At 35.4% G+C, this 26,362-nt stretch overlaps 3 protein-coding genes across 3 annotated transcripts; 2 read left to right on the top strand and 1 right to left on the bottom strand.

Moving 5' to 3' along the window:
- Positions 1-2,380: 2,380 nt before the first annotated feature.
- Positions 2,381-10,770, top strand: LOC100260972 (protein TPLATE). Its single transcript, XM_002263896.4, has 7 exons — positions 2,381-3,825; positions 4,117-4,713; positions 5,704-6,065; positions 6,983-7,286; positions 8,227-8,349; positions 9,019-9,474; positions 9,966-10,770. Exons 1-7 carry the CDS (start codon positions 2,701-2,703, stop codon positions 10,536-10,538), a joined length of 3,540 nt encoding a protein of 1,179 aa, XP_002263932.1. The 5' UTR covers positions 2,381-2,700; the 3' UTR covers positions 10,539-10,770.
- Positions 10,771-11,412: 642 nt separating this feature from the next.
- On the bottom strand, positions 11,413-22,065 carry LOC100266172 (COP9 signalosome complex subunit 3). The gene is made up of 11 exons (XM_002263695.4): positions 21,691-22,065; positions 20,579-20,694; positions 20,233-20,479; positions 14,669-14,726; positions 14,473-14,562; positions 14,158-14,223; positions 12,918-13,007; positions 12,587-12,745; positions 12,363-12,484; positions 11,772-11,844; positions 11,413-11,677 (listed from the first exon to the last, which is right to left on the bottom strand). The coding sequence occupies exons 1-11, from the start codon at positions 21,873-21,875 to the stop codon at positions 11,609-11,611; spliced, it is 1,275 nt and encodes a 424-aa protein (XP_002263731.1). The 5' UTR covers positions 21,876-22,065; the 3' UTR covers positions 11,413-11,608.
- Positions 22,066-23,339: 1,274 nt separating this feature from the next.
- LOC100244131 (uncharacterized) lies at positions 23,340-26,021 on the top strand. Its single transcript, XM_002263656.5, has 4 exons — positions 23,340-23,728; positions 24,203-24,346; positions 24,672-24,877; positions 25,633-26,021. The coding sequence occupies exons 1-4, from the start codon at positions 23,481-23,483 to the stop codon at positions 25,791-25,793; spliced, it is 759 nt and encodes a 252-aa protein (XP_002263692.1). The 5' UTR covers positions 23,340-23,480; the 3' UTR covers positions 25,794-26,021.
- Positions 26,022-26,362: the final 341 nt, after the last annotated feature.

Raw genomic sequence — 26,362 nt, 5'->3', positions numbered from 1 at the left:
ATCCCCAGATAGTTGATGCTGCAGTGATACCGTAATTTCTTATTGATCTTAATTTTTCTTTATGTTTAGTTTTGATAACGACTCCATTTCCTCCCAATACTGTATATGACATGAGGCTTTAGCAAGAAAATAAACTTCTATTGGGTACTGATTTTCGTATATAATGAAATTTGGCAGATACCCTGATGACGAAGCTGGTCAAGTGCCAATGGCGTTTATAGTCAGACGACCCGAGAGTAAACTAGACGAAGCCCAAGTGATGGACTTCATCGCAAAACAGGTGATTTTCTGTTAGATTATGGCGATCCTTTTTTGAATCCTTGCAGTGAATAGAGATTAATCACACACACTTAAATTATTTTCCTCTTCTTTTCATCACTGCAGGTTGCACCATACAAGAAAATAAGGCGTGTGTCATTTGTCACTAGCATACCCAAGAATGCATCGGGGAAAATATTGAGGAAAGAGTTGAAGAAGATCAGCCTTCCAGAATCTTTCCCCAAGTTGTGATCCTTCTTTTTGGTACATCACCAAACATACATCAAAATAAGTTGATCAAATCTCACCATGGGCTGAAAAAATGTTGAGGATGCAGGATCTCATGGCCTCATGTTATTTATTTTATAGTTATTTAGTATTTGAATAAGTTTGTTATGATTTATTTCCTTAATTTTTTGCAAAGTCAATTGTGGGTTAGTGGTGTCCATGCTGTAGCTCCTATTTGGGTGGAGTAACGTTATGATGTATTTATTATTTAAGCTCATTAATGATAAGAGAGGATAACTTGAATTTTCATCTCAAACTTTTGTTTGAAGTGGAGATTCGATCCCTCGACGCACCAAAACATACCCTAAATCATATAGGTGCATACAAAGTGCCTTAGACTTCTAGATCTTATGTAATGGAAACAAAAATCAAAATTTTGACAATCTTAGGATCCAAATAAAAGGTAAGAAAAACTTTACCTCTGATTTAGATGTTTCCGAATTAATTCCACTTAGTGAAGATGAAGAACGAAGAATATAAAATTCTCGTACATTCAAAATCTTCCACTTGATGACTCGAACTATGATCTTGACACTCCACAATGTGGGCTTTAGAAGAAAGGAATCCTAGGCTCTCCCTTTGGAGGTGGAAGACGACTCTTACCAAAAAGTGTGAAAACCCTAACCCATGAAAGAGTATTTATAGGGTTTCCTTATTAGACTAAAGTGACTTGAGCCACCAAGGCTTAGGTCACTTAATCTAACTTAAAATGAGTTTTAATTGATTAATTAATTTTACAAGATTATTTAATTAATCAATTAGCCAAATTTAGAAAACTTGTTTATTATCCCCGATGCAACCTTGTGTAATGATCAAAACACATTTATGCACAAGAGTAAACTAAGTGACAATTCAACTCTCATAAATCTTGTTATCATAGTATATGAGATTAGAGTAAAGACTATTGGGACTCATAGGAGTATTGATTTCCTCAAAATCCAATTTCAAAGTTGATTCAACATTCCACTGAACAGAATCAACTACACTTCGACGCACTATGTAAATAGCAATGAGATAAAGTTTTTGTCCATGACCTACTATCCATTTCAAGTAAACTCCCATGAATTGGTGTCCGTAATATAACAAAATAGTGTTATCACCCATTAAAATTATCTGTTCAATTCTTAAGTTATAGATTTCACACTTATTATGTGATCAATTAATATACTATAACTTCAATGAACATATGTCAAATTTTCACTAAAGGAAATGTTATGGTCATGACCTTCTACATTATATGTCATTTAGATCACCTAATGAGATACACTGTTTTAATCCATAAGATATTATAATATTTATTGAGAATACTTATTATTACTAACTTCCATCAACAATGACCTAAGTCATAGAGATATATGACAACATTAGGGTCTTGTATGTCAAAGCTTCCTGTTGACTTTGACATAAACTCAACATCCTCTTAAGATTGAGAGTTCATATAGTAAAATAATTTAGTGAATTATGACAATTGGTAGTCTTATGTCATAATTTATCATAGATTCAGTTTAACGTGTATCACATGTACTAGTGCACTCACTATGAGAAAACATTTCGATGACTAAGATAAGTTATTTCTCCGATTAGGAGGTAATGCACTATAATATCAGATGAATTATCCCGATTCATGAACTCATCACTCCACTAAAAATTATAACTTGTATCTCCTAGTACAATATAAGTGATGTAAGGTGTGTATGTTCAAATAACTAATTATTATAAATATAATAATAAAAAAAATCAAAAAATTATAAATAAATAAATTTATAAATGAATAGGTTACATCATGTCATGTTTTATAGGGTCAAATGGAAAGTTTCATTAACAACACCATGCAAAAATAAAAAAATAATAAAATATATGAATTGGCAACTCGAGTCCCGACCATCTCAAAATTCATTTTTAGCATCTAACATGATTACATTTCACATAAGAAAAGAAATGGAGAGATTTTCAACATCCCACTGAATTTGTAATAAAATTCAGCTCTGGATCGCCCAACAAGTAACAGTTGTACTCTTTCCCCCGTCTTTCTTTCTATCCTCCCTGCGATGAGATGATGCCGAAATTCAATTCAAAACCCTAATATTCTCACGACTCAGGACTTGATTCGTTTGTGTTTACATCAAATCCTGAGATCCGGAGGTGTGTTTCTCAATGGATATATTGTTCGCTCAGATCCAAGCCGACCTTCGATCCAACGACGCTCTCCGCCAAACCAACGCCCTCCTCCAAGCCCTCCAGCAGTGTGCGGCCGGCCGCGACGTCTCCCTTCTCGCCAAATCCGCCGTCGAGGAGATCGTCGCCTCTCCCGCCTCCGCCGTCTGCAAGAAGCTCGCTTTTGGCCTCATACGTGCCACTCGCCTCACCGCCGATCTATGGGAGATTGTCTGCACTGGCATTCGCACTGATCTCGACTTCCCCGACCCCGACGTCACCGCCGCCGCGGTCTCCATTCTCGCCTCCATTCCCTCTTACCGCCTCGGCAAGCTCATCTCGGATTGTAACAAGGAGATTTCTAATTGCTTTGATTCTCCCAGCGATAATTTGCGTTTGTCTATTACCGAGACCCTGGGGTGCATTCTCGCGAGGGACGATCTGGTTACGCTGTGCGAAAACAATGTCAATTTGTTGGATAGGGTCTCTAATTGGTGGACGCGGATCGGGCAGAACATGCTCGACCGCGCTGATTCGGTTTCAAAGGTGGCGTTTGAGTCGGTTGGGAGGTTGTTTAAGGAGTTTGATTCGAAGAGGATGAGCCGGTTGGCGGGGGATAAGCTTGTGGATAGTGAGAATTCGCTTGCGATCCGGTCCAATTGGGTTTCATCGATGGTGGATTTTGCCTGGAAGAAGCGAAACGCTTTGATGGCGAGGTCGTTGGTTTTGCCAGTTGAGAGTTTTAAGGCTACAGTGTTTCCAATAGTATATGCAGTCAAGGCCGTGGCCTCGGGTGCTGTTGAGGTTATTCGAAAACTTTCGAGGTCTTCCAGGGGTGCCAATGATGTGGTGGATTCAGGGAATGCAGAGAGGTTTGTGGGAGTTTCCGATGTGGTTACTCATTTGGTGCCATTCTTAGAATCGTCCTTGGATCCGGCTTTGATTTTTGAAGTGGGAATTAATATGTTGTCTTTGGCTGATGTCCCTGGAGGGAAGCCCGAGTGGGCTTCAGCTTCAATTATTGCTATTCTTACACTCTGGGACAGGCAAGAATACTCTTCTGCTAGAGAAAGCATTGTTCGGGCTGTTGTTACAAATCTACACCTCCTTGATCTTCATATGCAAGTATGCATCATCATCTTTTGCTACTTAAATCTATTGTTTAAATTGCCGGAAAACTCAATATACATGTCTGCGGACACATAATTTAGAGTAGCAAATAGTAGTATTATGTTTGCTTCTAATGGTTTCATCAGCTTCTTAATGCACAGCTGAAACCTCAAATGCTAATATTGCATGCACCATTGAAATGATACAATATACAAGATGCCAATAAATCTTTTCTGTAGTGCTAATTATTTGTTTCAAGGGCATAGCTGCAAACATGATTTGATGATATAACTTAACTGCTTTCAGGTTTCATTATTTAAAAGGTTGCTTCTAATGGTGAGAAACTTGAGAGCAGAATCGGACCGTATGCATGCTTTAGCCTGTATTTGTCGCACTGCACTTTGTGTTGATCTTTTTGCAAAGGAAAGTGTGCGAAGAGGGCAGAAACCTCTTGCAGGTACTGATATTGCTTCACTTTTTGAGGATGCGAGGATAAAAGACGACCTCCACAGTGTAACAAGCAAAAGTTTATTTAGAGAAGAGTTAGTTGCATCACTGGTAGAAAGTTGCTTTCAGTTATCTCTACCCCTGCCAGAACAAAAGAATTCAGGTACAGAGAGCAGAGTTATTGGAGCTCTGGCATATGGGACTGGATATGGTGCATTGAACTGGACGGAACCAGCTCTAGAAGTGGTGGAAGTATGTAGGCCTTGTGTCAAATGGGACTGCGAGGGCCGAATTTATGCCATTGACTGCTATTTGAAGTTGTTGGTTAGGCTGTGCCACATCTATGATACCAGGGGAGGGGTGAAAAGGGTGAAAGATGGTGCTTCTCAGGATCAAATACTGAATGAGACAAGGTTGCAAAATTTGCAACGTGAACTTGTGAAAGATCTTCGTGAGGTTTGTAAGTTCTCCTTGAAAGATTAAACAGTATACTTCTCAATAACTCAGCATGTTGACAATGCATTTATGTGATTAAATTGATAATCTTTAGTAATCCTGCATTCAGAAATTTGCATTTCATCACTGTTAGGAGCAAACATGCTTACATGCCAATATCCAGTGTTATAGCTTCTTTAATATAAGTATGCTATTCTGAGTTCCTGAGATCCAGCAATTGGATAATGAGTTAGTTTGTGTTTCCATGAGTGCATCACTGCTGTGCCACTGTCTTTTATATCGGGTTTTTTATTCAGTCGGAAAGCTAATTGCATGCTGAACATTGATCAATTGTGACCAATAAATTGTCCTTTTTAGCATCGCAAAAAGGATACCTCTATTTGAATCTAAGTAGTTCAGATGAGGTTTTCTTTGATCAACTTGCACAGAATTCACATTTTTTCCCCTGCTGAATTGTTTCTGTGCCCTTGGCATTTTCATTTTTTCAGAAACAACAATTCATTAAGATAAACTGAAGGGTGCAATAAGGTTGGGCTGTTCTTTAAAAGGATTATAAAATGTAAAAAAAGACAAAACAATACCCAAAGGATCCAAAATAAAAGCTAAAAGGCTCAAGATGGCATCAACTCCCCTACTTGATGTGATCTGAATTATGTATCTTCTCATAAAATGTAGTGGAATCAATAAACTTGGAGAAAATAACTTCATCAAACATTTCACTTTTAAGGACCATAATTCAAGCATGGAATTTTATCCAAAGGGATCCTTCATCTTTCTGGTTTATACAGATGATTGGTGAAGGGATAAGTAGATGATTTGAATTCCTAGGGGATTGAATTGAATGGTTTTCGTTTTCTTTGTTTCCATTTTTTTCCCCTATCATTTCATGGCATTTACTGTTTTCTTTTTCTTTGTCATTTTGAGTACAATTAATGCTGAAATTCATCTATATTTTCCTCTCTTATTCTAAATCTTTGCCCGTGTGGTTAGGTGAATAATCCAAGGATATGTGCCCGCCTTATTTGGGCTATCGGGGAACATATTGATCTAGAAGGTTTGGATCCACTACTAGCCGATGATCCTGAAGATCCACTGAACATTATTGTATCAAATGTCCACAAGGTTCTATTCAACATGGATTCATCTGTAACTACAGCAAATAGGCTTCAAGATATTCAGGCAATTCTTCTATGTGCTCAGAGGCTTGGATCACGTCACCCTAGAGCAGGACAGTTGCTCACGAAGGAGCTTGAAGAATTCAGAAGCAATAGCTTGGCTGATTCTGTCAACAAGCATCAATGCCGTTTGATTTTGCAGAGGATTAAATATGTTACCGGTCATCCAGAAAGCAGGTAAGCATATCATTACCTATACTATTATCAAAAGTAATGATAGCAATAAAAGGTTTGTTGGATAACATGCCCTCATAGAACGATGGAAATTAGAGGAAAAAAGTCATGATAAGCTGGGATAACCGGAAAAAAAAAATAATAATAAATTTCTATTCAAAATAAAATTGTAGAAATTTCTAGGTTATGTCATTTACCTATACCGACATATATAACAATGGTTGCCTAAAATTTATTTTTTCCTTCTATATCCTCTCCTATTGGCCACCAAGTAAATCTAAATTCATAATAATAATCCACTATTATCAGCACAATGAATTTGAACTTTGGAGCAGTTTTCATCTGAAATTAGTGTCCATTGGTTGTATGAAATAGTTTCATGCTTTAAACATTTGAATCTCTTGCACAAAATATTTTGGTGCTTTAAGCATCATGTGTTGATTCATTCTTTTACTTGGTAAGTCTTAAGGATGCCTATGCATTTGTTTCCAAGCTATCCTGTTCAGTATTGCTGCCTCTAAATCTAGTTGCATTTGGTGTCGTACCTATAATCTTAAAAGTGGAAATTTTATACTTCTCTTTTTGGGTCTGGGAACATTGAGGCCACCCGTCTGTATAGTGCCAGAACTGGAGCTGATTATTTAAATTATGACATGGTCTGCTTGCACAAGATTTATGGTCTGCTTGCTCAAGATTTATATTTAAAGTCGTCTATGACGTAGTTCTTCCTTTTTAGGGATATCTGGCACCAAAGATGTTTAAAAGTCATTGTTATTGCTTCTTGTGTCTTCTAAAGCCTTTTTGTAATGTTAGGGCAGTTATTATGCATTTTAATACACTTCTATCCAAAAATATCAAGAGAAAAAAATTGCATTTTAATGACTTTTTGTCACAGTAGTAATGGTTCTTTTCCCTTACAGGTGGGCTGGGGTTAGTGAAACCAGAGGAGATTACCCATTTAGCCACCACAAGTTAACGGTTCAGTTTTATGAAGCATCTGCAGCTCAGGACAGAAAGTTGGAAGGATTGGTTCACAAGGCTATTTTAGAGCTTTGGAGGCCAGATCCTAGTGAATTAACTCTTTTACTGACAAAAGGAATTGACTCTACTTTACTCAAGGTTCCTCCAAGTGCAATTACTTTGACCGGTAGTAGTGACCCTTGCTATGTGGAAGCATATCATTTGACAGACGCAAGTGATGGAAGAATCACACTGCATTTGAAGGTTAAATATTTCTTCCCTTGCTTCTAAACTTTTTAAATGCTCTTGTGAGTCCTCCCTTTTGTGGTTGTGGTTTTATATGCTATAATGACGAAGTGATGGAAGAATCACACTGCATCTGAAGGTTAAATACTTCTTCCCTTGCTTCTTAACTTTTTAAATGCTCTTGTGAGTCCTCCCTTTTGTGGTTGTGGTTTTATATGCTATAATAATTATTCTTTTATGGGTAATTGTGCAGTTTAATTGATGTGGAATGCTTTCTTACCATGGCACTGTAGTTCTACTTTATATAAAAGTGAGAAAATGATTTCCACAAAGGGTAATTATATTTATGGTTTAATAATAAGTAAGATTCATTTCAACTGAACTTATGAAATTTGGTAGCCATTTGCTAAAAGATGGCACTATTGTTTATCTTTGAGTACCCCACTATTGCTCCTAATAAAACCAGTCAGTCAAAAGTGACATGTTCTAACTTGTGTTTGGAATTCTCATAAATTAGGAAAACAAAGAATATTAGTTGCATTATGATTGTTAACATGGTATACATTATTGGCTATTTACCACTTATGCTTTTGAATTGAATTGATAGCTTAACATGGTGTCAAAGTTCTTGTTTACTAGAGCTATCAAGTTGAGTCTCTCCATGAGCTTATTTCCCATTTCCCATCAGTTTCTCTGCTATATGGTTTGCCTCTCCATGTGAATGAGGCCCACATGATGGGAAAATTAGCCTGATTTATATATTGTGGATTCATTACTTTACAATTTAAGCTTTTGAGTCAAAAATGGTAGCTTATCAATGATCACTGCAGTATATTTTTTTTCTGAAAAAAAAAAATAATAATAATTTAATGGTGCTTGGTATGATGAATAGTTCTCTGATTTGTGTTGGAATAGAATTCAGAACTTCTTGTCATGCTAACTGATAGACCTATTGCAGGTTTTAAATTTGACTGAACTTGAACTTAATCGGGTGGATATTCGGGTTGGTCTCTCTGGTGCGTTATATTTTATGGATGGGTCTCCTCAAGCAGTACGGCAGTTGCGTAATCTTGTTTCACAGGTATTCCTTTTTGGCCATGGCAATGCGTCAGATTGTTTTTCCCACTTTTATTGGTTGTTGAAGAAGGTGGCTGCTTCTCTTGTTTCTCTGGTTTGTTTCACTCAATCAGCAAGGAATATAGAGGAGTTGGTTGAAAATACAATTTCTTAATAAGGGTGTTGCATATTACTTTCTTAGTACATGAATGCCTGTGCTAAACTCCATAAGTGCTTTTAATGCATATTACTCTCTGGTTGTTGAAGGAGTGCTCTTAATGCACTTCTTGTTTACCTATTGAAAAAAAAAAATAACTTTATCCAGTTTTTCATGAATCTTGTGCTATGTTTTTTGCATCATGAACTTTCTTCCTGAAGATTCTTTTTGTAACTTTTTCTGTCCCTGTTCCTTGAATCCTGTGAAAGAATTTATTTAGAGCAATTTATTATGATGTCTAAGGAAGGCAAAAACCATTTGCTGCATAACATAAAGCTCAAAAGAACTCACTATAGATTGTTTTCATTCCTGGATTTTCTTTCTTTCATCTGGTCCATAATTTGAACATTTCTGTAGTTTAATCTTCAAGGTGTGAAAGATTCCATTTGCTTTCTTGTTTTGGCATTTTCCTTTGTAATTTTTACGTTGTACTTTCATGATAAGATCTTGTGATCCGTCATCTGTTCTTGTTGCTAGGATCCAGTGCTCTGCAGTGTGACCGTTGGTGTGTCCCATTTTGAGAGATGTGCCCTTTGGGTTCAGGTCCTATATTATCCCTTCTATGGGAGCGGTGTTGCAGGAGATTATGAAGGAGACTATACTGAAGATGACGCGCAAATCATGAGACAAAAGAGAAGCTTAAGGCCAGAACTAGGGGAACCTGTGATTTTGAGATGTCAGCCTTACAAGATTCCACTGACTGAGCTTCTTTTGCCACATAAAATCTCACCTGTTGAATATTTCCGCCTATGGCCTAGTTTACCAGCTATTGTAGAGTACACAGGGGCTTATACCTACGAAGGAAGCGGCTTTACTGCTACTGCTGCACAGCAATATGGGGCTTCTCCTTTTCTGAGCGGACTAAAATCTCTGTCTTCTAAGCCATTCCATAAAGTGTGCTCACACATCCTCCGTACTGTGGCTGGGTTTCAGGTGGGTTCTACCATTCTTTCATGTTGTTTGAACTGTTGATCTCCATTATTGTTTAGTACACTTAAGTTCAAAATCTATCATTAGTATTTAATACAAAGAAAATACAAAGGGAAAACTTTACTGTTACCTCACCTCATGTAGAATGTTGTTCCATTAACATTTTCTACATACTCCATAATGCTTATTGTTTTGTTCAAGGACAAAGTTGGATACTCAGTTTGGCTATTTTTTTGGGTCCTAACTGAAACCGAGATGAAATACATAAAATTTGAAGAAACTTTATTGAATTACAGGTTTCTTAGTGGAAAGATTGATCAAAAGTAGATGAAATGTTTTAACCTGAAAATGAAATGTGAAATTCCAAATTTTGTTGAAACCTTGAGTGCTGTTATTCTGCCTTCTTGCTATGTTGGTGAACTTAAGTTTTTTTGCATGGCCTCTCTTTAGACTACCCTTCATTAAGGTAACTTTAATTCTCCGTTTTGTTACAGCTTTGTTTTGCAGCAAAAACCTGGTATGGAGGCTTTGTAGGGATGATGATTTTTGGTGCTAGTGAAGTAAGCAGAAATGTGGACCTTGGTGATGAGACGACAACCATGATGTGCAAATTTGTCATCCGAGCTTCTGATGCATCAATCACAAAGGAGATTGGATCAGATCTTCAGGGTTGGTTGGATGACCTTACTGATGGGGGTGTAGAGTACATGCCTGAAGAGGAAGTGAAGGTGGCTGCTGTTGAGAGGTTAAGGATCTCAATGGAGCGGATAGCTTTGCTGAAGGCAGCCCAGCCGCCACCTAAGCCTCCAAAATCTGATGATGAGGAAGAAGAAGAGGAGGGAGAGGAGGAGGAGGAGGTGGAAGGAGAAGGTGAGGATAAGAAGAAGAAGAAGAAGAAGAAGAAAAAGGAGAAAGAAAAGGAAAATGGTGAAGAAGATGGTAAAACTAAGGGACCATCAACCTTATCAAAGTTAACAGCAGAAGAGGTTGAGCACCGAGCTCTTCAAGCGGCTGTGCTACAAGAGTGGCATATGCTGTGTAAAGCTAGAGGCACCAAAGTTAATTAACTTCATTATTCTTTACGATGGTTTGGCCATATCCTTTGTACTGAGTTGTATTATGATTTTTGGTATTTTGATTAGGTAGATGCCGAAAATTTGACAAGAGTGGTCTTGTTGTTTTTGTCTTTTTCCATTTTTTTTTTGTCAACTTTAAATATCTTGTACATCTTATACCAGCTGCTCATTGGTCTGTTATTCATTATGAGAAATCCATTGTTGAGGACATGATTTGTTATTAGTGTTTGGCGTTTCCCTTTTTTTATTTTTATATATGTACTCTGTTTTTCCTATCAAAAAAATAAATGATTTATCATTAGTGTTTCTTCATTCTTGATTCATTTCCACCAAGAATTCTGGTTATTCTGTATGATAATGCCGCATTTCTGATTATGGCTTAAAATTTATGGGGAATATTTAGAATAGTATGGTTCATCTAGCTATTAGAGAAATCGTTGGGCTTATCAGGATTGTAGGTCTTGTTGTCAGGAATTCCCCTTGCAACACTGGATACGGCGCGTCCAAGCTCCTAGTGGACAGTTTGTCGACTTGAATATTCTTTTCATGGTTCAATAGGAATGGCTTGCAGCGGAAAGGATCTTGCTTTTTGGACTGTAGTATATATTAGCTTGGACAATTATTAGGATGCAGGCCATTTGCTTTACTTGCACCGCTCAATCTCATACTTCAATTTGTATATGTTATATGTTAATTATTAAGTTTCTCAGATCTTTTGCATAACTGCAACCTAGTTTAAAGCTGCCAAGTACTGGCCACTTGTAGTTCTTGCTGCTTATATTACTTAACAGCTTGGTAATACCTCATAATAAAGCCATTTTTCTCTCACAAGATAAGCCAGGAAACAGATTGGTTCACAATAAGATGAGGAAAAGGCAAAGGACGCTTCATATTCAAATGTGCCCATAACTGTTTCATGTCTGAACAGCGCTTTGATAACGGATATCATCTATCTTGAGCAAAAAAAGACAATGAAAATTTACCGACATTGGACAGTATGAAGCCATTCATCATATCATTTACCATCTCTTGTGAAACCAAAGTTGATCCTGCTTGCCATTTCATATGTTGAATTTCTGAGGAACAGTATCATAGTCATCGAAGTCAAATCTCTGTCGCTCTCGGCCAGCCTGAGAGCATATATCAAAACATTTTAGTTGATTAATGTGGCTATGATTTTAATTCTACCAAAATCCTATGGCGGGCACAAATGAATAGGCTCACCTTTGCCAGATATAATGGATCACATGAGATAAGCTCATCCATAGTAGTCAATTTCTTTGACAGAGTCATTATCCTGGAATGACCATACAGAAAATAACCATTATACAGATTTAACACAATGCCTACATGGATGCAATGCAACATTATCCTAGAGTGTCCCATTGCCATATTCTATTAAGAAAAAAAATAGGCAAACAACATTTTTCAGTAAATTTCCATCATTGCATATGTTTAGTTTACAATAAAATAAAATATTGGAAATGGTGTAGTCAAAAAATTGCTTAAGTTATTGTAACTGTTGAGGTGATTAACAGGCGATGTCCACATTATGACTGAAACTAGTGCTACCTGAGACCATTATCCTAAGTTCTATGTAATTTATTAATTTGTTGAGATGCTCTTATGATCAGGCTGACTTTTAAATAAAAGCTTCTGAGGTCAAATTCATTCCATGGTGCATCTAACTCATCCTTCATAAACTTGGACAGTGCACCTCCAGTTAAGTCCTCGAAATTGTGCAAGATGTCATAGTTTGAGTTATGGTTATTTCACAGTGATATATGATATTCACATATTCTATAATTAGCATACCTCTGGATTGATGAGTCGATATGCTCGATCATCTCACAGGTTTTATATTGTTCAGGATCCTCTTGGAATCTAACCATTCCATCCTTCTGGTTGATTGTTGCAAATATCTCGCCATCTTGAATCTAAAATAAAATAAAATAAAAAAATGAATATGAATAAGCTTTAAAGTAGGAAAGTCACACCTAAATTGTAATAACAATGATCAAGAGTTGATCACCAACTACCATTTGAAGCACGTGCATTTCCGCCTCCTTAGGACTATTTAGTTGCACTGTGTTGGCTATATCTTGAAGTGAGAGAGTCAAGTATGTCTGAGTCAATCTCTGGATATTGCGCTTATACATAGATGATACAACCTGCTTCACCAATCCAAGATTCTTGTCCTGAGAGGAAAAAAAAACTCATAGCTTTTCAGATTTTAGCTTCCAAGAGACAGCTTCACTATTTTACCATGAAGACCAGTTTCAAATATGCACTCTGTTTGTTTCAAGCATAGATATCAGGATTCTATGTCAAGATAGTTAGAGAATAATGAGTAAATGATAGAAAACTCACTGCTTCAAACTTCTCCCTGTTTGTCTGGATACATTTCTCTGGTTCTGAGATTTTCCCACTGCTGTAACTATTTGCCAGGTCAAGGTAGGGCTGTTCATAAAAGAATGAAATAATAAAAAAGGAGACCAAAAAATTCACCTTGTCCAAATAACATCCCCCAAGGGATTGGCAAAATATGCATGAAAAGAAAGTAATAAAATATGCATGGGAAAAGACATTATTTGGGAGACAATCAATTTTTTGTTATTGTTGCAGATATGATGCTTGTGAGAACAAATACAAATATTGTGCTGTCCATTAGATAGTTAATTTCAAAATTTAGCAAACAAACATACTCTTAGATAACAAGGACATTAGAATCCAAGTGTGACTGATCATAAACCATCTAATAGGTTCATCAACCAAAAAGCCACCAAAAGAGGATCTCAAAAAGCAACTGAAGAAAAATGAGATTAATTTAGCAATGGACAAACAAAAGCAAACATCAAATTTTTGCCCAGCTAAAAAGGACTGCCAATCCAAGTAAAACCCTCAAGACTAGATGCTATTCAAGAAAACTTTAGCAGTATTCCTACATCAAATATCATTTGCTAGTCTGCTCTTGCAACACTTCTTTGCATATTTCTCCACTACATCTCACCAAAAAGGAAAAAGCAAAGCAAGTATTTCATCTTTGCTGGCAACATCACCAGCATCTGAAGATGCCAATGAAGTTATGGCATCCCCATTGCAATCTCTCCATGTGCAACCAATTCCAGTTTGCGCATGTTCACAAGAGAACAATCATCTACATTTAATTTAAATCTAAATAAACAATTACTATGGTTTTTATACCAAAAATGCACTTAACTTATGAGGCACACTTTCACACTAGTCCACAGAAGGTCCTCTTTTCCTTCTCAAGTTACCATTGTAATGCAAATGAACCATTATTTTTAGTTATCTATTATTACTGTATTATATTTTTTTGGATAGGCAACTGCATTGCATGAATTATGCACGAGATATGTAAGAGGAATGCATGGAGAACTAAAAAAGCTCACATGCATTTTCTCTATAGCAGGCCTAGTTAGGAAAATGGGGAATTGCAAGACCCATAATGAGGCTAAATCTAGGAAAAGGATTTTCTTTATTTATTCTAAACCTTTCATCCCAGACAATCAGCCTGATGGTATGTGAGCAAACACATATGGTAGTAACAACAAGCTGTATATGGGGCACAACCTATTTTCGGCTTTACCTGAGAGAAGTTCTTTAGATTCCTTTGAGCCACTGAAGAAGTGTACTTTGGGAAAGTGGTAGAGAACTGTAAGATAAGAAAAATAATAAACCGATTAGCTGACAGAAAGTAAAATCATAAATAGCACAATGTAACTCTGCCGAGTCAAAACTTCTCTAAGCACAGTAACAAACCAATGATCAAAGAATGACATAAATGTTTTTATCAATACATAACATAATTTTTTCATGAATAAAAAGAATATATTACTAAAATGAATGTGTGTAAAATTCCAAGCTCTCCCAAAAAAGGTACACTAAAAAGAAGAAAGCAAACCTGTCCATTGTGAATGAGAGAAACCAATATGTATTTTTTGTAGGCTTCAACAGCTATAGCATTTATAGTAGACATGGGAGCAGTTACAACCTGGAATATAATAGGCATGCAATAAGGATGATCAAATAATTAAAATAGTAACAGGCTAACAGCATTGGTGGGTAATTAAATAAGTCAACAGTAAATACTGACATACATTGTGTAGCAACTCTAATGCTTTGCGAAACCGCTTTTGTCCTATGCAAATCATCCCCCTATCATAATAACAAATTTGAAACATTGTTAGCGAAATCCCTCATTCTACTAAAAAACTCAAAAGTTGGGCTGGTTAAGAGATTGATAAAATGAAAAACCAATTATCAAACTTACGCATTTAAATATGATCATGATAAGATATATATATATATATATTTTTATAGGAAAACAAGAATATTACTAACAGCGTCTAATCAAAAGAATGCACACCAAAGTATGTATAAAAGTATACAAAGGTACCAAAAAGGCAATGAGATGGAAAGACTGACCAAAAAAAAAAAAAAAACACTTCTCTTGTATTTTCTACCCCAAAGTCAGAGAGAGCACACAACAAAGAGTTTTTGAGATCTGGATTTGATTGTTCTTCATTACCAAAACCTCTATGATTCCTCTACTTTCAAATGGTCAAAAATAAGTATAAAAGGGTAACATTCCACAACTTCATGCGCTTCTTTACCCCCAAAAGTCCCTTGCCAACTTGAGAATGTTTCTTTGACCGTAGAAGACAACACCTACTCAACTTTAAACAATGAGAATAATTACTATATCTTTGCACAATGAAAAAGGACATGATTAACTAATTCCTCCTCAACTCTACAAAGATCACGTCTATTTGCCAAAGCTCATCCCCTTCCTTTTAGCTGATCTAAATTCAAGACTCTCCCCTAAGTTGCTTCCTAAGCAAAGAATCCTACTTTTGTTGGTACCATGGGTTCCACACTACTTTTACCAGAAAAGTTTTCTTTTCGACTCCAAGCAAGAGTAGAAAGGTTTGGTTGAGAACAGTCCAACCCTTGATTCCTTCCATACCAGTCTGTTTCCTATGCCCCTTTTCAAAAAATACTATTGCAGCTTTGCTAGAAATGCCTCAACACTTTCTAACTCCCAACCATTAAATAGTTTTGAGAAACATGGACTCCATTGCGGTCCCTCCTCAATCTCATCCCATATATCAACAATCCATGCATCTTTTAAGTTGGCTAGGGCGAATAATGAAGGAAAAGAGATGTTTAGTGTTGTATCGCTAAGGTGACGACATCTTTCTTGGAATAACAAATAGGGCCATACATTTTATTGGCAAACTAGACATAGTACTTTTGATCAGCATTAGCCTTTCACCCTTTGAAAGATATTTGTCTCTTCCACATAGCAAGCCTCCTAATGAATCTTTCTTCCACTACCTCCCAAACTACTCACAACTTAAAAGAAATGCCTAGGGGGAGACCTAAATAAGTAGTGAACTTCACCATTTTGCATCCTAATAAAGAAGCTAAATCCTCCCTATTAGGGACTTCCTTACTAGAATAAACTCACTTGTGACTAGAAATTTTTTTTAGCCCCATGGCTACCTTAAACCACATAGGTATTCAACTTAAATATGTCATTTGCTCTTCACAAACATTGCAAAAAATGAGGTTATATATAAATGAAAAGTGGATCACGTTTAAGCAAGAATTAAAAAATAAGGGGCTTTCGATGATTTTTAGGCTGAAATATCGAATATGGGCTGATACTTAACTGAGAAAAGATTGGAAACTTGGATTGGTGAAGCAAGGAAAATATCATCTGTTGCCACAATCCAATGGTTGAGGTCAATGTTACCAAAAATCACCAACTTAATCAATGATCTTTTTGAAAAATTGCCATGATAATCCTTTTATTTTAATTTTTTTCACATTTATTGCTGTAATTTTTATTTTAAGAAATTACAAAAAATACTCATTATCAAATTTATCATTTTAATTTTTTATTTTAAAAAATTCAAAAAGACAGTTATTATAAAATTGTAAACAACAAAAATATCAAAAAATTTAAATATATATATTATGAAATATAAGTTTTAAATAAAAATTAATTGGAGGTCGAGCGCACCTCCTAAGATGGCTTTCTTTGCTTGGGAGGCTTCTTGGGGAAAAGTCTTAACTTTGAACCAACTTCAAAGGAGGGGGCACTTCTTGGCAAATAGGTGTTTTCTTTACCTTTCTAAGTAGAGACGATTGATCACCTTTTTCTTCATTGTACAAAGACTTGGGTTCTATGGAATCTTCTTCTCTCTCTTTGGTGTGTCTTGGATTATTTCTTGTTCAGTGAAGGAAACTCTTCTTGGGTGACATGGGTCATTTGTGGGTAAAGTTCAAAAAAAGGCTTGGCAAGCGACCCCCTTATGTATATTTTGGACAATTTGGAAGGAAATGAATTTGTTAGCGTTTGGTAATGACGAGCTTTCGCTCCAAAAATTGAAAAATTCTTTTGTATATAACCTTTGATCTTGGGTTAGGGTGTCTATAGATTTGAGCTCTTTTTCGTTTGTAAGTTTCATTGATTGATTAGGCTCTAAGTAAGGGCAAGTGATGTTTTTTGTTTCTATCTCTCCTCCTCTATTTTGTGTCTTTTGGTTTCTTTTGTATACTTCATGTATACTCTAAAAAAGAGCGCACTGTTTTTTATGTCCCCTTTTTTTTTATATACAACTTTTCCTTATCTATAAAAAAAAAAGACTGAAAATCTTGTTTATGTGTAACTTGTTATCCTAGACCAAGCTATTTATAGGCGAAAGTTTGATGTCCTTATTTGATTTCATTTGTTAGTTGGGTTTGGTTTGAGGAAGGGAGTAGTTTTTTTGCTTTCCCTTTCCTTTTTTGGCGCTTTCAGGTGGTCATTGTATACATCATGTGTACTTCAATGCACCCCTTTTTGGTGCTTCTCAATACTATTTTTATTTACCTATAAAAAAAAGGAAATGCGGTCACCTATTATATGTTGATGATACCCTTATTTTATGCAATGCCAAGGAGGAGCATATGGAGCACTTGAGTTAGGCAGTCATGTGGTTTCAGGTAATCTCAAGTTCAAAAATTAATTTAGAGAAAAGTGAGTTGATTCTATTTAGGAGGATTGCTAATATAAAGGACCTAGCTATAGTTTTGGGTTGGAGAGTGGGTAACCTCCCCACAAACCATTTGGGCCTTTTGCTAGGACCTCTTTTTAGAATTCTCGAGTTTGGAATGTAGTGGGGGAAAGATTTCAAAAATAGTTTGCCATGTGCAAGTAATATTCGAAGGGACTTCCTTTAAGGGAGAGAGGCGCTTAGGCAACAACAACATCGGTGAACTAAGTAACAAGGTACAAGGAAAAGAGGAGTGGGGGCTTGGGCATTAGAAGTTTGCACTATCTAAACTAGGCTCTCCTCAATAAATGGTGTTGGAGATTCACAATTGAGAATGAATCCCTTTGGAAGCGGGTGATTATAGGGAAGTATGGGAAAGAAGGAGGATGGTGTTCTAAGGGAGTAAGAGAAGAGTATGGGATGGGGTTAAGGCAATCAAGAGTGGGTAAGAGGTGTTTAACTGTATGATTGAAGTTAGGGTGGGGAACAATCGGAGAGTGAAAATTTGAAGGATAGGTGATGCAATGATGAACCCCTAGGAGAGGCTTTTCTTACTTTATTTTAATAGCTACTGCTAAAGATGCATGGGTAGCTAAGGTGTGCAAGCAAAATGGCGAGGGAAGTTGTTGGAACCCCAATTTCACATGACAAATTCATGATTAGGAGCTAGGAGAGATGGTGGATTTTTTTTTTTTTTTATTTAAGGGAAATTGCAAATGCAGACAATTAGTAGGGATACAAGGGATAATATTTGTTTTCACTAATTTCAAAGAGTGGAAAATTCATAGTTAAATCCCTATGTTCTTCCTTATCAAATGGAAGAATGGACATTCTCCTAGTGTGTTATTTGGAATGATGGGTTTAGATGAGGGTTAAACTTTTTCCTTGGAAAGCTACATTAGGGAAAAATGTTGAATTTTTTCTTTTTATCCATAAAAAAATAGGAAGAATGTTGAAGTTAGATCAACTCAAAAGTAGGGATTGGAAGATGTTGAATAGATGCCACCCGCACAAAGAAGAAAAAGAAATGACTCACCATGTCCTCTTTCATTGTTCGAAAGCAGTCATGTTATGGAAGTTAATTTATGCTCTCTTTGGAATCCGGTGGACAATGCTCTCCTCTATTAGAGATGTTTTTCTTAGCCATGGATCCTTTGTTGGAAAGAAGAAAAATAAAGCTTGAAAAGCAACTCCATTGTGCTTGTTTTGAATCATATGGAACGAGAGAAATCAAAGTGTTTGAAAACATTGAAAAAACGAATCAAGTAATCAAACATCATTTATGTATATTTTTTAGAGTGACTTCCCTAGTACATAGGAGATTGCTTATTGTCCATAATTGATTTTATTAGTTGGTTGAGCTCTAAGTAAGGCAAGAGTGTTATTTTTTTTTTTGTAGCCTTAACCATTTTTTACCTTTGACACCATGAATACACTATGTGTCCTTTTGTGTGCCCCTTTGTTGAGTGCTATTAATATAATTGATCATTGCCTAAAACAAAATTCTTAGTTGAGTGTGATCATCCTTGATCTAAGGTTGCTTGTCATACAAGTGGAAGGGTTGTGGAGGAGCATATCGAATAGGCTTTGGCCCTCATGGAGTGTAATTTTGATGGATTACTTGTCATATAATCCAAGACAAATAGGTATTGTTGGAGCATTACATAATATGAGAACTATGGTTAAAGCTCTCTCCAAACATTTTGGGTTAGGCCAAGCTATAAGGGCAGAGGTACCAACCTTGTTGGTAGACCTGATTTGGGTAGTTTCTCAGGCCTTTGCTAACATTATGGTGGTGGGTGAGTCAACCAAAGTCATATCTTGGACCTTTCAAGAAAAAAGAGGGCCTTGGTAATTGGACTTTTTGTCACGCAAATTTTTTTATCAGAGTGAAGCTTTGGGATGCTCCTTTTTGTGGATAGCAAGCTTGGCCTACCACTTTGAAAATTCATTGAATAAGCATAGAGTCTCTCTAAGCATGGTGTTCCTAGTCAAAGGATTGTGTAGGGGAGTTCATGCCTCTTTGATAGGTTGTTTGTTTGTTATATTGTTTCCTACTGAAAAACAAAAACAACTTCTCAAGGTGACAATATTCTGCAAGTACACCCTACCTACCTAGGCTTTCACTTCTTTAAGATAGTTATAGAACATATTACTAAAAGAAAAAAAAAAAAAGATGCTTTGTTTCTCCACCAAATATAGCTTACCAAGAAGGGTGCCAACCGCCTCCTGTATTCTAATCATTCAACAGTTCACCAAATTCAGGTGAAAAAATGCATTATGTCTCCCACCCATTCCTCGTATCACAAAACTCTAATCAATATTTTCCTGTTCGTAATACCTTACACCACTAACAGTACTGAATTGAGGTTGCTTTATGCACATTGGCAATAGAACATAATTTTGATGATAAACTGACATTGAGGGGCAAAAAAGAACTGCAAGTACATCTACTTGTCTAGGTTAAACTCTGACAACAACCTCATGGATGGAAGATGAATCAGAAGAAAGTATGTAAGAAGCGAGAATTAGAGTAGAATTTCCAAAAGCATCTCAACCATAATATCAGTAAGGAGTGTCAAATCATATGAGAAAGCTAAGAAGCTAAAGCGACTCACCCATAATAACAATAGAGGAAAAAGTCCCTTGGCTGATCAACTTCAAAAATATCATCCTCCAAAATGCATAGACCTGTTTTATAACACTTTGCCAATAAACAAAGAAGAAGAAAATCTGGATGTAAAACAGTCAATAGTTCAGATGCAGACTGAAGCTTGCGAACAGCTGTCAGCATTGGTGCTACACCCCGCATGGGGGCTTCTAGCAGTATAACTTGGTCTTTCAACCTCTTGCAAAGAGATACAACTGCAAGATCAACAGATCAGCATCAACAGGAATAGCTAAGGTCGTTAGATGACATCAGTGCACATCATATACAATATAAGATAAAGTAAAGGTGAATACATTTATCAGGTGCCAAATGAATTTGCTCTGCTGAACAGTTGTTGATAAAATTTGCAATGGACAGAACCAGTTGATTGGCTTGCTCTTTTGGAATTGGAGTAGATGTACATGCTTCTCTATCAATATAGGCACATGCCAAAAGGAAAAAATGAAAATAAAAGTTAACATATAAGAAAATCAACTACATACTGATATGAAGTATGCCTGAACAATGTCTTTGTGCACTGAGATGCAATTTAAATAAAAACTCAGATTCTGTTTTCCCTTCTTAAAGTTGAGATTATGAATAAACATGATTGACAATTGAATAAATATATGAATGGAACAAAGAAGAGTTCAGTTCCTTAAAGTATTTCTAAATGCACTCCTCTTCCACCTACTTCCCCCCTCACACTTATTGCCACATATTTCTAACTACACGTATTAAAAAAAAATAAAAAATTATTTCCAATTAAACTCATTCAAACAAATTTCATGTCATCATGGCACAAACTTAGCACAAAAGCAATATCTGAAGGCTCCCATTTCCCTACAAATTAATCTATTTCTTTCCCTCAAGAAAACAAGAGCACATCAAAGATCCAATTAATGAACCCAAACATTCCATACATATTCTCACAGAAACATGGCCACAAGCTCAGAAGCATGCGCCCATGCATATAAAACCATAATATGCAGCCCTAAATATTATCCTGCAAAACGCTAATTACCAGTATGGTAATCTCGATATTTCATCATAAAAATAATTGTGAATTAAGAAATTCCCAAATCCCAAAACATCAAAATCCGAAGCGAGCACACAGGTACACACAAACACTTCATGGGAAATAAAAAAATCGACCAAAAACCAAATACCCAAAACCCTAAAGGATCAAAATCGAAAAGTTCTAACACTTGTGGAAAATATTTCGCGTACTTCTTCTTAATCCATCAAGCCCTAGTGCTAATCTTTTTCTCCGTTTCGAAATTGAGCACTAAAATACGCAAAAATAACTTTATTCAACAAAAAAAAAAAAAACACACACACACACACACACACACACACAAATATAACAAGACTCAGAAAAAGTAAACATTACAAAGAATAAATCGAAATCGAAATCGAAACTTACAGGAGATAGAGATATCCAAGAGTGTGTATGGAAGGATCAAGCTGTTCCAGAAACGGAGCTAACCGAGTCGACTCATTGTGAAGTAGGTCATCCGCTTGCTTCAAGAGGCTGTGAAGAAGAGAAATGTCTCCGGAACCACCGGAGAGGCCTTGAATTTGGGTCACCACTGCTTCCACACTGTCCATGGTTAGGGTTCCGATCGGTGACCCAACTCAGTATGAGGAGAAGCTCGGCGAGTTGGAAGTATAAAAGGGGGAAACAAACTCGAGCTCGACGATTGATGGCCTTGCCGGGGCCCATTATAAGATTGCTTGGACAGGGCTATCGATTTTAGGCCCAGCCTAATAGTTTTCCCATCTTTAATGCTTGCCATGATCATCCTATTTCTGATAATAGTTTAATGGGATACTAATTATAATATGGTGTTTTTAACTTACCTAGAGTGTGTTTTTTTAGTGATTTTAAATATTATTTTTAGTTTATTTATTTATTTTATATTTGAAATTTTTTATAATTTAAGTATTAAAAATATTTTTAATAATTATTATCTAATATATTTTTATTTTTTTTTCAAAAATATTTTTTAAATTAAAAGCGTTTCATAAAATCATTATCATACTCACTCTAAGAATGTATTTAAAGTCTATTTTATATTCATTTTAGGAAGTGTTTATAATATTTTTAATACTTTAAAATTTTTATTATTCAAATGTTAAAAATATCATCTAAAATCACTTTCAAAAATAAAATATTAAAAATATTTTCTAAAATTATTACCAATCACATTTAATGAATTATTTATGAAGGAATGTAGATTTAACTTTTATTTTTTCAAAAATATTAATTTTGTGTCAAATTTAATAATTTAAAATTAAATTGATAATCTAATATAACACTGGAATTTTGAAAATTTAAAAAGCATATTAAGAAAGGAAATTGGAAAAAAGGAAAAAGAAAATGGACCATGATTTTAACAAGAAAAAAAAAATAAAAAATAAAAAATATCTAGATTATTTGGTGAATATTTTAGAAGACATCTAGGTTTATTTAATTTTTTTTAAATATTACTTTTGTCTCAAACTCAACAGTTTAAAATTTTAGGTTAATTTGATGGTTTAATATAAGAGGAGAATGAGAAAAGAAATAGAACATATATACTGATAAAAAAATTAAAATTAAAAAGATGTAAGATGTGGGTAACTCTTTTTGAAAACAAATATAAAAAATAGTTTTGTAGAATAATTTTTGAAAATTATTCTTTAATTTTTATAAAATAAAAACCTATTTGAAAAACTAAAATATTTTTAATCAAAATTTAATATTTTAAATATATATTTAAATTAAATTTTATATTTAATATTTTATTTTTAATAATTTTACATGTTTATATAATTATCGCTTAAAACAGTTCTCATAAAATAAATGAAAATAAGTATAAAAAAATGTTTTATGTTTTTAAAAATCCAAAATAGTAAAATAATTTTTTATTGTTAAACGTATTTTTTATATATATATTTTTAATAACAAGAAACTATTTTGAAAAACTGATGGTGATTTTCAATATTTTTTATTAATAATATAATAGAATTATTATTTTTATTATAACAATATTTTACAATATAGTCTATATAGAGGCATAAATGTATAATAATTAATAACCCATTGACACATTTTGGGGTAATTCATGCATAATTATCATTTTACATTTTAGTACAAGAATTGTTAGTAATTGTAAATGTGTCATCCTATAAATTGTAATTCTGGGTTTCCGTCCTTGGAGAGAAGAAACAATGGCGGATTATCACTTCGTCTACAAGGATGTGGAAGGAGCTTCGACGCAGTGGGACGACATACAGAGAAAGCTTGGAAACCTACCGCCCAAGGACCCTCCTTTCAAGCCCCCTCCCTTCACTCCTGCCCCTGATGACCACTCCAAACCCAAAGACAAGTCCTGGATCGATCAGAAAACCGAAGAAGAGCTCGAAGATCTCGAAGACGATCCGGATCTCGATGACCATCGCTTCCTCGAAGAATATAGGTTTTTTTCTCTCTCAAACCCTTTCTATTAAACAAAATTGATGTCCTTTATTTATTTATTTTTCTTTCTTGTGGTTTGTGAGTCCTGAAAAAAAAGTAAAAATTCTGTCTTCGATTGATGTGAACACTGGGGGAAAGTACAGAATATCTGAAATTTAATATTTTGGGCTGTTTTCTTTTCCTAAGAACGGAGAAATTCACTTCAGTTTTCGCATCAACTAATTGGAATATTTGATGTGTTTGTCCTGGGGATGAAAAATAATGAGAAATCTACTGCTCAAAGCTACAATTTTGCTTTCTATTTTCACACTTTTCTGGGTGATCAGAAATTGTTTGGCTCAGTTGGGTTGAATGTTTTCAATTTATTAGGCACTAGGGCAGTTGAATTTGAGCTAACTTAAAATTAATATGTCATGAATTTTCTTGGCAACAATAGGGAGCATTCATTCTCATTCTGAATGGCGTGTGTTTGTAGGAAGAAGAGGTTGGCAGAGATGAGAGAGGCGGTTAAGATTTCAAGGTTTGGATCAGTGATGCCAATATCAGGATCGGATTTCGTAAGGGAGGTTTCACAAGCTCCTTCTGATGTTTGGGTTGTCGTAATTCTTTATAAAGAAGGGTAATGTATGGAAATTTTGATGCATATCAACATTGTCTTTACTCTCATCTGTTGGGTTGCTGTGAAAATGGAGGCATCTTATCTAAGCCCAATACTGTTTCTAGGTGCCACCAAGTAGAGGCTTTTGTTTTTGTGGTATTGCAGATGTTTGAGCATTTAAGAACCAAAATTTTGATTTATTCATCTTCCTACATTTTATCAGCAATCAAATTGATACTTGAAATGTTTCTTAAGTGTTCTACATTCGGGGATGTGTGCTTCGTTTGGTTATTGCTATGTATCGACATGCCTTATCTATGCTGTAATTGTTGTAATTTTTTTACAGAATCCCAGAATGTGGGCTGCTTATGCGATGCCTAGAAGAACTAGCAACCAGATACCCAGCAACAAAATTTGTTAAAATAATATCCACTGACTGTATTCCTAATTACCCTGATCGTAATCTTCCCACTCTATTGGTGTACAATAATGGTGCAGTTAAAGCAAATTATGCGGGCTTGCATAACTTTGGTCGGAGGTGCACACCTGAAGGTATCTTATATATTTCTTCTCACTGACGTCTTCTCTTGTCAGTCTTTTATCGTATGGTTGGCAAGACCATCTGAGTTCATATCATGAGTTTTTTTTTTTTTTTTGAATATATGTACACAATCATTTCATCAGACCTACACAAGAGCACAACCATAAGGTTGACTTAACCTAAGCAATAAAATTCAGCAGTTACCTAAATGCATTATTTAATTTGCATTCTGGCCGATATTGTAGGTGGATTTTCAGGTCATCTGCAGTGCTAATTGCATATTTTTTAATAATATGTATTCTGCAAGCATTCTTTTCACATCGTCTTTCAATTGGACAATCTGTAAATCCAAGCTCCTTACTGATTTCACCTTTCTGGTAGGGAGGATTTTTGTGGTGAGTACATTGTCCACGACTTTGTGGACACTGCTTTGGTCACCCAATGGGTGTTTGACCAGCCATGCACTGATTTCATACTTATTGATTACTATTGAGTAGTTTTGTATGAGTCCAACTTGCTGCCAATCATCAGTTCTGGTTAACCTTTCTCCTTTAACAAAAATACAAAAATAAATAAATAAATAAACAAATAGCAGTCACAATTTTAAGGTCTGATTATTCTTTCTTCCTGACTTCCACCTTTCCCTTTTCACAAAAAGAAAATGGGTGATAGGTCTGCTCTTTGGTCCGTCTTTATTGTTAAATTTCTGTCTTGTTTCTCTTACATATCTCACTGTTCTGTTTTCTGTTTTGTTTCAAAATATTAGGTGTTGCATTAGTTCTATGCCAGTCAGATCCCGTACTTAATGATGGCCAAAGTGGAAGTGGTCCATCAAGGGAAGATGTTATCGAAGGAGTCCGGAAAAGGTTCATAGAGAAGGTTGTGACAGAGCATGAAGATGATGATGATGGATCTTCAAGTGATTAGAATCCTATATAAAATACCCAAATTTCTGTTATGCTTCTCAGAGATGGGAAAGTGCCCTACTTTGCTTTGTGAGTTTGGTTCTGCAATGGCTAGATTTGTTCTGGTTGATCATCATCTGTTTAACTAAGATGTATAATGCTGATGTGTGACATTGTTGGTGAAACCCAAATTAACTTGATTAGAAGAATTTTGGTGCTGCTTGATTTTAGTAATTTCCTTTCAAGATCAGTCATCTGGTTCATTTGTGGTTAAATGACTCGTTATCTAACGTGTGAGTTCTAAACGTTCTATCATCCAAGTGGTACCAAGTAGTAGGGCTGTTGCTAGATGATATTCTAATACTGATCCTTGTATAATTTTGGTGCTGTTTGATTTTAGTAATTCCCTTCTGAGATATATGATCTTGTCCACTTGTGGTTCATTAACTCTGTGATCTAATGTGTTAGTTTTAAACCTTCAGTTGTCCATCTTACAGGGCTTTTGTTAGATAATAAATACCGATCCTTGTATGATATGATCCTGAGATCCCATTTAGCCTTTGATGTTGAAACATAAAACTAGGTAAAATA

Source organism: Vitis vinifera, chromosome 14, assembly GCF_030704535.1.
Source record: "Vitis vinifera cultivar Pinot Noir 40024 chromosome 14, ASM3070453v1".
NCBI classification, from domain to species: Eukaryota; Viridiplantae; Streptophyta; class Magnoliopsida; order Vitales; family Vitaceae; genus Vitis; species Vitis vinifera.
This window is presented reverse-complemented; position numbering and strand designations above follow the sequence as displayed.

Bases quoted from the DNA above. Each gene is read 5' to 3' on its own strand.
- LOC100260972 (XM_002263896.4), top strand. From the start codon at position 2,701: ATGGATATATTGTTCGCTCAGATCCAAGCCGACCTTCGATCCAACGAC. The intron at 4,714-5,703 runs GTTTGTAAGTTC...CCGTGTGGTTAG, and splicing joins TTGTGAAAGATCTTCGTGAG to GTGAATAATCCAAGGATATG. The intron at 8,350-9,018 runs GTATTCCTTTTT...TCTTGTTGCTAG, and splicing joins TGCGTAATCTTGTTTCACAG to GATCCAGTGCTCTGCAGTGT.
- LOC100266172 (XM_002263695.4), bottom strand. From the start codon at position 21,875: ATGGACAGTGTGGAAGCAGTGGTGACCCAAATTCAAGGCCTCTCCGGT. The intron at 20,695-21,690 runs GTAAGTTTCGAT...CTATATTGATAG, and splicing joins CTTGGATATCTCTATCTCCT to AGAAGCATGTACATCTACTC. The intron at 14,727-20,232 runs GTGAGTCGCTTT...TTATTATGATAG, and splicing joins TTCCTCTATTGTTATTATGG to GGGGATGATTTGCATAGGAC.
- LOC100244131 (XM_002263656.5), top strand. From the start codon at position 23,481: ATGGCGGATTATCACTTCGTCTACAAGGATGTGGAAGGAGCTTCGACG. The intron at 23,729-24,202 runs GTTTTTTTCTCT...GTGTGTTTGTAG, and splicing joins CGCTTCCTCGAAGAATATAG to GAAGAAGAGGTTGGCAGAGA. The intron at 24,878-25,632 runs GTATCTTATATA...TCAAAATATTAG, and splicing joins TCGGAGGTGCACACCTGAAG to GTGTTGCATTAGTTCTATGC.